This window comes from Aspergillus affinis (genome assembly GCF_023601865.1).
Source record: "Aspergillus affinis strain CMG 70 chromosome Unknown NODE_106_length_126688_cov_89_299950, whole genome shotgun sequence".
Taxonomy (NCBI): Eukaryota; Fungi; Ascomycota; class Eurotiomycetes; order Eurotiales; family Aspergillaceae; genus Aspergillus; species Aspergillus affinis.
The window spans coordinates 116,911-126,688 of record NW_026515887.1 but is presented as its reverse complement, the minus strand read 5'-3'; the positions used below and the strand labels follow the sequence as shown (position 1 = coordinate 126,688).

The window sequence follows — 9,778 nt, the reverse complement described above, 5'->3', positions numbered from 1 at the left end:
CTGCTTCATTCGGCGAAGCGCCTGCATAGCCTGTCGTTTCAATAGATAGGCTTCATCAGGTTAATAGAATTTTGATTTGATTGATTTGATTTGATTCGTCAATATACGAGCGCGTTCGTATTCGAACCCTGGACAATTCCCAAAATCTACAACTCAGGGATTACTGATATCGATAAAAAGCGAGTGAAATTTCAGGAGGGGGGGTATATAAGATGATGGCTAGTTTTGGATCCGGGGCAAAATGAATTTGGGATGTTAGATGGTTGGATTGAGTGATGTCCTCAATCTAGGGCGAAAATTTCTTAATATAAGCCTCTCATATCCTTCTATCAATATCACATTGGCTTCATCTATAAGTGACTACGGTATTCATCCATCAACAGTTTACCCTTCCTTACATGCCTCACTCATTCCCGGTTTTTCATGGCCCCCGATCTCAGCGAAAAGCCATCTCCACTCCTATTCCAACGGTCTGACAGCCGTAAAATTGTTGAAAAGAGGACGCTTTCGAACTTGTTCCATATCCACCCCAGGTACCGAAAAGTCCGGGTGCGTCACCCACTGAACCTCTTTCAACCCCGCCAGCTTCGCTCCACTATCATACATCTTCCTCGGGAGAAACCAACTATGGAACGAGAACGGCTCCGACGTATGCAGCGTCACCTGCACCTTCACACCCCCATTATCCAATTTCTCGAGCACCTCTATGCTCTGCCCATAGTAATTCCATCCCGGCAAGTTTTCCCCTTCTCGATGGCCCCCAAGTCCGGAGTGAGACCGATCACCCGTCCGCCCGGTTTCAAATTATTGAAGATATTTCGCCACATGTCCAGCATTTTGGCCTCGTTCGTCGCGTAGTTCAGGAGCCAGCGGCAGATCACAATGTCGAACTCGCCCATGTAGAGTGGCTGGCCGCAGTCCGCGACGTGGAATTAAACTCGTGGATCGTTCCGGGCGCGTCTTCGCGCAATGTCGATTGTTAGGGGTGATATGTCCACCCCGACGGCGTGCCGTGCTCCCCATTCTGTGACGGTCTTGTGGGTATAGGATCCGGTGTTGCAGGCGAGGTCTAGCACCGTGAGGCCTGAGATGTCGCCCACGAGGGCTTTCATGGCTGCTTGTTGGAGGAAGCCGGTTGGGAGATTCGCGACTTCGGTGTAGCGGTCGCCGATGGCGTCGTATTGTGGAACTGGCATGGTGACTTATTGATGGAGTGAGGTTATTAAGATGATGGGGTGAGATGATCGTGATTTGATGGTGTCTGTCCAGTCTCTTATAGAACTCGATGAGATAGTCGGTCAGGAAGAATTTTGTGGGGACTTTTGTGTGGCGTCCAGAAGAGACCTGGTCTCTGTGGGAGCTGAGGGTCGGGTAGTTGTCAATTGTTGAAGCAAGGGCTCAGCACTCGTCTTGTTGAACTAAAGCCCATTGGTTTCCTTGCAGTGTGTGATGACAAGCTTTTCGCACCTCACAAATCAGCGATGGTTGTTTCCAGTTATGGCTCGTTCACTTTTTTCTTTTCTGCTCTTTATGTGATGAATACTATTGTTGTTTGAGCAAATGGAAAAACCCCACAACATTTGAGTTAGCCAAATCTAATGCGTGCGTGTGTCTTAGCATAGCATGTCAGCAGTTACATAGATGACATTGGAACATAGTTCGCGGTATGGTCACATGGCTAGCATGTGACCATAAACATTCTCCTTTTCGATTATCTGATGACCTTACTCTTGCTTCGTTCCTATTTCTGTCCGACATTCTGTCTTACCTTCGTATAGCCATAATAACATGCTTTCCAATACAAGAGGCTTCAGGTGCCACTGGCACCTGTCTGATAGTCAGAATGGGATTTTAAATGCAACGCGAGTGAGATTGGACTTATCGCCTCTATTGTCTGATGAACTAATATTTTCCACCTCAAAATAAGCTAGCGGGGAGAATAAGCTCAACATTCCGAGCTACAAGGTTAATCATCCCACGAAGAATGCTTTTGGTAGGACAGTTCTGAATGGTATTTCTTATGAGACAATTTACCATGCACAAAGTTTCTTCCTAGTAATTGAGATCTAATAAAAATATCTCATCACATATGTTACACTCTGTTCTACTGGTGCTCTCAAACACACGTGCATTTTATAGATCAGGCACTGTCTGTTTATTTGGTTCTTCTATTGCAGCGCCATCTACAGCCAAAATGCACATCTACAACTTAATTGAAGAATGCTCCACGTTCAAATATGATGACGCGGCCTGCTCGTATTCTATAGAGATGTATGCTTGGTTTGGTTCTTCATACTCCTACCTAAGATAGAGCTGGAAGAGGCACGTGGTCACTCCTGTTTATCATAGCTGATCCAATTCCGTGCGTCGGGTTCGAGTCTAATAAGTACTTTCATTTCGAGTGTTCTGAACTCAAAAGCAGCTCGTAGAATGACAGAAAGAAAGTTAGAAAGAGATAATATCCCGACCCATAAACCAGACTAGATCAATCAGCACATGAAGAGATATTCCATAACTCAGTGCAGGACCAACATTTCAATGACGGCTTGGAATAACGGATATTCAGAAAGCTCTCCTAATTGCTTTTTTCAACTGTTAGATAAGGTAATATGAACCTTTGTGTTCCAGGGAGTCTTGCAGCGGCTTTATGTCTAGGCACAAGTTTTTCGATATCTTATTGGCTTCGCCAATGAAAGCACTTATGGTACAATCTAAATTCAACAAATATTAATAGACTTCTTCTATTGATTTTCATGGCTTGCTCTACTACCATCACGCACTAGGTGGCGGATATTGCGCTATCTGACCAGGGTCTGCGGTGATGTCAATCTCGGTCGATAGATGGGGGGTTGTTTCTACTAGCCTCACATGAGATAATATGAAAGTGTTTATCAGAAGGAATTACGTGCCATCAGTATAATATGGGATAATTGAACTTAGGGATAAGGGGAGAATATAAGATTCCATGCACATTTACCTACCTGCCTTTAACTAGTAACTATATCAACACCGCATACTCCATCCTGACCCCTTCAACATACCAAACCCATCAACCCCATTGACAAAATGTCTAAACCACCACCCAAAAAACAAATCATCCTCAACGCTTTCGTCATGAACACCCCAGGCCACCTAGCCGCAGGTCTCTGGCACCATCCCCGCAACCACACCTCGCAATACAAAAGCCTCTCCTTCTGGACCGACCTCGCCCAGCTCCTCGACCAAGCCGGTTTCCACGCCCTCTTCATCGCCGACACCCTCGGACCCTATGATGTCTATAAGGGTCCCTCAAACTTCGTGCCCGCACTCGCATCAGGCGCCCAGTTCCCCGTCAATGACCCCCTATACCTCGTCCCCGCCATGGCCGCCGCCACTAAGAACTTGATCTTCGGCGTCACGGCCAGCGTGACATACGAAAAGCCATATGCGCTTGCGCGTCGCCTCTCCACTGTCGACCATGTCAGTCAGGGCCGCCTCGCGTGGAACATCGTCACCTCGTACTTGGATTCCGCAGCGCAGAACCACGGACTGAAGGAGCAGATTCCGCACGATGAGCGATACGCCATTGCGCACGAGTACATGGAAGTGGTGTATAAGCTCTGGGAAGGTAGTTTTCGAGACGACGCGGTGATCGAAGACCGTGAGCGAGGCATCTACATTGCCGCTGATGCAGTGAAGGAAATAAACCATAAAGGGAAGTATTTTGATGTCCCCGGGCCGCATTTCTGTGAACCGTCGCCGCAGCGGACGCCGTTTTTGTTTCAGGCCGGTGTGTCGGAGGCTGGGAATGGGTTTGGGGGGAAGCATGGGGAGGCGATTTTTGTTGGGGGTCAGACGCCTGAGGGCGTTAGGGCTACGGTTGAGAATCTGCTGAGGGTGGCGGTGGAGCAAGAGGGTCGGGATCCGAATCATATTAAGATTATTGTCGGGATTAATGTGATTGTGGCGGCGACGGATGATGAGGCGCTAGCGAAACGAGACGAGTATCTGAGGTATGCGGACGAGGAGGGTGCGTTGGCCCTATTTGGGGGCTGGACTGGGGTGGATCTCCCGGGGTATGCAGACGATGAGGACTTTCGGTTCACTGATTCCCCACGAGTACAGTCGCTTGTGCGGCGGTGGTCGGCCACGGTGCCGGGGACGGATAATCTTCCGTGGACGAAGAGACGCATTGTCGAATACTTGAGTGTCGGGGGATTAGGGGCGAAGGTTGTCGGTGGCCCGATAACTGTGGCGGATGAATTGGAGAGATGGGTTGAGATATCCGGGGTGGATGGCTTTAATCTTGCACATGTCACCAACCCGGGCACTTTCGAAGATATTATTGAACATCTCCTGCCTGAGCTCCGTCGCAGAGGTCTGTTTCGGTCGGAGATACCCCAAGATGGTGCAACTGCTCGAGATGTTTTCATCGGTACGAAACGACTGCCTGAAGATCACCCTGGCAGTCAATACAAATGGCGAGCTGGGGAATCAATTCCCAGTACAAACTGAACGAGAACAAGGGAACAACAGAGGTGTAGGCGGATGTTGATTTTGGTAAGTAAAGACTGATATGCAATAGAAATTCATTATCAGTGGCCATGTATTCGAAATTTAGTTAATTCTTGCATTTCCTAAGCTCAGATTCTATGAAACCTGCCTGTTATGAAACTTCCACTCTATTGGACTCGGGCGCTCCATAATGCGCAATTTTTAGAATCTTCATTCTCTTTAGAACAGCATTGTCGATCGCGTCGAAGTCTTTTCCAGCATCGCCGCCCTCACGCGCCGCTCCAAACGCCAGCCCTAATCGGGCCTTCAAGTAATCGCCGCAGTAGAACGGTGTTGTACTTGATTCCTTCGAGTTTGGATCGACGGTTGGGTCTGATAATTCTGCATCTGAAAAGGATACGAGTTAGACAGGCAATGGGAAGAAAGCAAAAGAGGTTGTTTATACCATTATTTGGAAGCACAAAATAAGCGATACTCAGCCTTTCCTGTTCTGCCGCCACATGGTCCCAACTGACTCTGGAATGCGGACTTCAGCTTCTTGTTCGTCCAGAGAGATAGTGCATCCGCAATGTTGACCACCACGCCCCCGGGGATCGTCGGGACACCCATCCACTGATTATCGGGGTCTCGGATCTCAAGGCCTGGCGTTTCGCTAAATAGTAGAGTGATGCTGCCCCAGTCTGTATGCTCGGACAAACGGGGAACACCGTCCGGCTGCGTCTCGTATCGAGGATACCTGATGAGTTTGAGTGCGTTGCCGGGGTCTTTGTGCTGATGTCTGGATTCATAAAATGACTTCTCCAGACCCATTCAAACGGCAAAGCAGGACAGAATGGTCAGGCTGAATTCGTAGCAGCTCGCTTTGAAGTCCTCGATCTCTTGCAGTCGGGAATGGTTCCACCAGGCGGGAAGATTCGGTCGGTCGAAGAGGCGACCGGCTGGCATACCGAAGGCAATGCCTTCAGAAGCAGACCAACCATATAAATAGTGCGATAGTTTCAGTCCTTGCTCATTATGTCATTTTATGAAATGTATGGTTTGGGTCGAGACTTATGTTGTGAGCTGCTTTCCATCGTAACCGGTCATCGTTGCGTTGAGGACCTTCTCGGTCTTTTGTTCTTTAGGGAGGTCTAAGAATTGCGTAGACTTTCGGATACATCAGTATCAAAAGATATACGAGGCCAAGGTATGGATATAACTATATTAAGGTTTCTCGCAAACTTACCAGTTCATACATGCGATCAGCATTTGATAAACCATGGTTGGTGAGAATAAAGAAGCCCCATTCTTCACCAGCTTTGAAGATATCTCTAGCAAAGCCATCAAAGTCGGTGCTGTATCTAGAAAAGTCCAGCACAGGAAAGCCAGTTCGTGTAGACATGGTCGATTAAGGCTTGAGTGCAGGGCAGTGCTCCGAGGATAGACAGAAGAAACATGGGTGTTATTGTGCTAGGACATGTCAGATGGTCTTAACCCCGCCTTTTATATTAAAGGCTGCATGTCAGACTTCTAAGCAAAGGTCGCGCTTATCTTTACCAAACAAATTCTCTCCTTACTTGGTCGCTCATTCCCAAGTCGCTCATCCAAGCTTGATGCTAGTAATTCATTCTTCCCTGATTCGTAGACGAATGATCAACAATCCTCTCTTTCTATCATAAACCCAGTTGTCTAGTCTTTCTCTATTTTCTTCAACATACGTGCGAGACATAACCATAATATTAATAAACCACCTGAACATCCGATAACTGTTGGCGGCATGACTCCGACTCCTTGAACCTGTGCCATGGCCCCCACTGCGAATGGCAGTACCGCAGCCCCGGCTCCGCCAACAGCGGACGCGAAACCAATAGAACTCACATGTAATTCCCGTGGGAGAATTCTAGTGACGACCACTATGATTGATGGGAAAAGGGGCCCTAGGAAAAAGCCTTGCAAAGACACCGCGACTGCGGCAGCGTAGAAATTTGGCAGGAAACAGAATGCACAGCCAAATATGATCACAGCCACAGTGTAGACCTATAGTCACAATTAGCTTCGATATTGCTATCTAAGGCCGCTGTTCCTTTCTCGCAACAAACATGGATAAGGAGAACGAGGAATAATCGAAAGGGAAGCTAGGGGCTGAGTGTATCTTACCGTAATTGCCAATGCTTGTCCTAGTCTTGATGTGACAAACCCAAGAATGAATCGACCGCACGTAAGGCCCAGCCAGAACCCTGTAGCAGCCATACCACTAGCAAAAGGATCTGCGTGACGCACCCTCATCATATATGTCACTATCCAGCCACCTATGGTGACTTCAACTCCCACATAAACGAGAAGATAGGAGGCGCAGGTCCAAGTCACCCACGCATATGGTCTCTGAAACAATGCACGTCGCAAGCCACCACGTTGACTTTCCTCGCTATTCTCAGTGGTTTGAGAATCCTCCGGCCCAGAATCCCAAAAGGCGACCATACAGACAACGACTTCAATAGCAGCACAGACAGCCTAATTCAGAGTGAGCCAAGATACCTCTCTTAGGACCAACGGAGATACATACCAAAACATTGTAAAATCGAAACCATGGAAGATTGATTTTGCTCAAGAGTAGAGTCGCAATTAACGGACTAACCATTGCTCCAACGCCATATAAGCCATGCAATATACCGAGAAGCTCATTGGAATTGCTCATGGCGCCTATCCAGGCGTTCCATCCCGAGTCTGCCACGCCATTTCCTATACCTCCGATCGCAAGCGTTGCCACGAGGATATAGTACGATGGATGGAATGAGACAACCCCAAATGTGAACAAATGGCACAGTGAGTGGATACAAGCGATTCCACGCCGGCCTAGTCGCACATGGATTTCGTTGTTCACCAGAGCGGCAAACATATAGCCACACACAGGAGACAAGAAGAGAACCGAAACGGCTGTGTAGGATATGTCATAGTACGACTCGAACTGTTCATTTTGTCAGGGTGTTCGTTCGTGCGCGTTACAGCTATGGATCCTACTTACGTATGGAAGCAAAGGCTATCTATGTTAGTTCTTAAACGTCCATATTTTTCAAATTGTTGACTTACCCCATATGCGGCATCGCCTGCTCCCATAACCAAGAAAGTCCAGTATACCGCTAGCACCTTTGATGATATGGATTGGAGAGAAGCCAATCGCTCCTGGCGAGTTCGCGGCTGTCCCCCATCTTCCAGAGACGCGTGATCGGAGTCATCCCGGAGTAATGGGGTTTCAACAGTGGTCATATTATTGATATAGTCAGTCTGAAACACCGATTGCTTCATTGGGTAGCGAGTAGATGTTGTATTTGAACCCAGAAATTGGGTGGTGTGGGAGAGTGCAAATGCGACATGTCAGGTGAGGCACCCAGTGGAGCACGGTACACTGCCCGTAACGGAGTAGGCAAAGACTGGCATGTTTCTACCCACGCCGAGAACATATCTCCCGAAGGCGGTAAGGTCAATAAAACAATTTGAGGTATAGATAAAGCAAGCAACTTTCTGCAGCAGCAAATGATTTCTGTTAATTGATTACGATAGTCGCACTGATTAGTAGAAAAAAAAATGTGCTGCGATATCTCGGGTAGCGATCGACTCTCAAAGGACTGACTGAGTAACACTGAGCGCCTCCTTGAGTGATGCGATCGCTCACCTTGCACACGCTCTTATGGTAACGACACTGCTGCCTACAGTTCTTTCTGCGGTACAACAACTTGTGTAATCCAACTTCCGATGACAAGACCAATTAGTATACTAGTGTTGTATCACGAGGTGATTGCGACACGCTGTTTGGGATGCGCGAGCTCAGTAACGAGGCCTGGAGTTGCCACTTGCTGAGAATATGCTCCCAGACCCAGTATAACCTTCCCACCAGTAAACATTGCGAAACTGGTGGCAAATGTCTCCATAATGGCCATAGCAACAATGATCCCAGCACCGACTGAGCACATAGCTCGCCGCCCAAACTTCTCAACGAGTGGACCACCAATAGAACATGCTATGATACCACCGACAGATGTTGCTGCACCAAAAAAGCCGACTCGTGAACCGGGAGGATTGCCGAATGTATCCATGAACTGATCAACAGATTGTAGGCTATTGGTGAGGGAAAGATCGAATCCCCACGCCGTAGATGTCAAAAGCGGCGCAAGAAGCAATAGATAGAACTTGATTAAACTGGTCGAATTCCACCTGGAAGGCTCCTCTCGATTGAGGACTTGAAGTCGCGTTTGGAAAGATTCGGCAGCCATTGATGAAAAGAGACAGCGATAGAGGACAAGAAGGTTATGTATATCAGAATTCCCCAGTTCCAGCGCAGCGTGTCATAAACATCACCACTTCAAGACGAGGACGATAGGTCTCTTATACGTTTCTCTTGAAGGCGTGAACTCAACTTCATAAATTAGGGTCCCTGCGCAAAATCAAGATCTCTTGTCACCAACAGACGAAAGAAGGTCTGCTTCCCCCTCAGTATTATTAAAGGCCGAGATGTGCTCAAGACAGGGGTAAAATTGTCTCAAAGCATTCTAGCTTTAACCCCGGTTCAACGAGGCTAAACAGTGAAAACCCGAACCTATGGATATAGGGTTCTACCCGAGGTTGCTACCCCGAGAGCGGGGAGGGTGCGTATAGGTAACTTTCCCGTTTCTTTGCCACTGAACATGGCAGGAAGGACACAGATGTCAGATATCCTGACTATTGACGTGTTAAGTGCTTGAATTCTAATGAAATACGAGAATCGTGGAGACGATGACCTGACCTGTATCCAGGTCCACTCTAGATCCGATGTGCACTAACTATATATGGAGTGGCGTAAGGTAAATCGGCGCAAGGACCAGCATTTGAGCTTCAATCATTTGAACCGTAGATTCCGACAGCTCGACTGAATGCACATATTAGTGCTGTACGAAAAAGACGTCTCACCTAGAAATATCTGGTGGCACAAGTAACATCATCGAGAGGGCTTGCAGAATGCTTCCTCTAAAGAGAGTGCAGGCCATAATGTCTGATTATGCGGTCAGAAAACGCCACTATTCCAGACCAACAACTTTCCAACACTTCGCGTATAATGAGCATTCTAGTCCTAGACAACGAGAAACTGCGTTCTAGGTAATTGTTTGGCCTTGTTAGAAGGCCATCCACCCCCAGAAGATCATGGCACTCGCTATTTTGAACTCTAGACCTAAATGACGGGGAGTGTCGGGAAGCCTTTTGTTTCAAACGAACATCATTGGATGTCATATGCCAATTAGTACCAATTTAGCTCATCCATGTTTCTAGCTAATGT

At 47.6% G+C, this 9,778-nt stretch overlaps 4 protein-coding genes across 4 annotated transcripts; 1 reads left to right on the top strand and 3 right to left on the bottom strand.

Moving 5' to 3' along the window:
- Positions 1 to 932: 932 nt before the first annotated feature.
- Positions 933 to 1,196, bottom strand: KD926_000266 (class I SAM-dependent methyltransferase; the record flags this gene model as incomplete). Its single annotated transcript, XM_053104206.1, has 1 exon — positions 933 to 1,196. The coding sequence occupies one exon, from the start codon at positions 1,194 to 1,196 to the stop codon at positions 933 to 935; it is 264 nt and encodes an 87-aa protein (XP_052952527.1).
- A 1,870-nt stretch (positions 1,197 to 3,066) lies between these two features.
- KD926_000265 (LLM class flavin-dependent oxidoreductase) lies at positions 3,067 to 4,494 on the top strand (the record flags this gene model as incomplete). Its single annotated transcript, XM_053104205.1, has 1 exon — positions 3,067 to 4,494. The coding sequence occupies one exon, from the start codon at positions 3,067 to 3,069 to the stop codon at positions 4,492 to 4,494; it is 1,428 nt and encodes a 475-aa protein (XP_052952526.1).
- A 151-nt stretch (positions 4,495 to 4,645) lies between these two features.
- On the bottom strand, positions 4,646 to 7,776 carry KD926_000264 (uncharacterized protein; the record flags this gene model as incomplete). Its single annotated transcript, XM_053104204.1, has 11 exons — positions 4,646 to 4,881; positions 5,010 to 5,265; positions 5,311 to 5,498; positions 5,574 to 5,640; positions 5,720 to 5,834; positions 6,271 to 6,287; positions 6,352 to 6,510; positions 6,631 to 6,984; positions 7,037 to 7,438; positions 7,496 to 7,510; positions 7,561 to 7,776. 11 exons carry the CDS (start codon positions 7,774 to 7,776, stop codon positions 4,646 to 4,648), a joined length of 2,025 nt encoding a protein of 674 aa, XP_052952525.1.
- Positions 7,777 to 8,255: 479 nt separating this feature from the next.
- Positions 8,256 to 8,741, bottom strand: KD926_000263 (uncharacterized protein; the record flags this gene model as incomplete). Its single annotated transcript, XM_053104202.1, has 1 exon — positions 8,256 to 8,741. One exon carries the CDS (start codon positions 8,739 to 8,741, stop codon positions 8,256 to 8,258), a length of 486 nt encoding a protein of 161 aa, XP_052952524.1.
- Between the last annotated feature and the right edge of the window lie 1,037 nt (positions 8,742 to 9,778).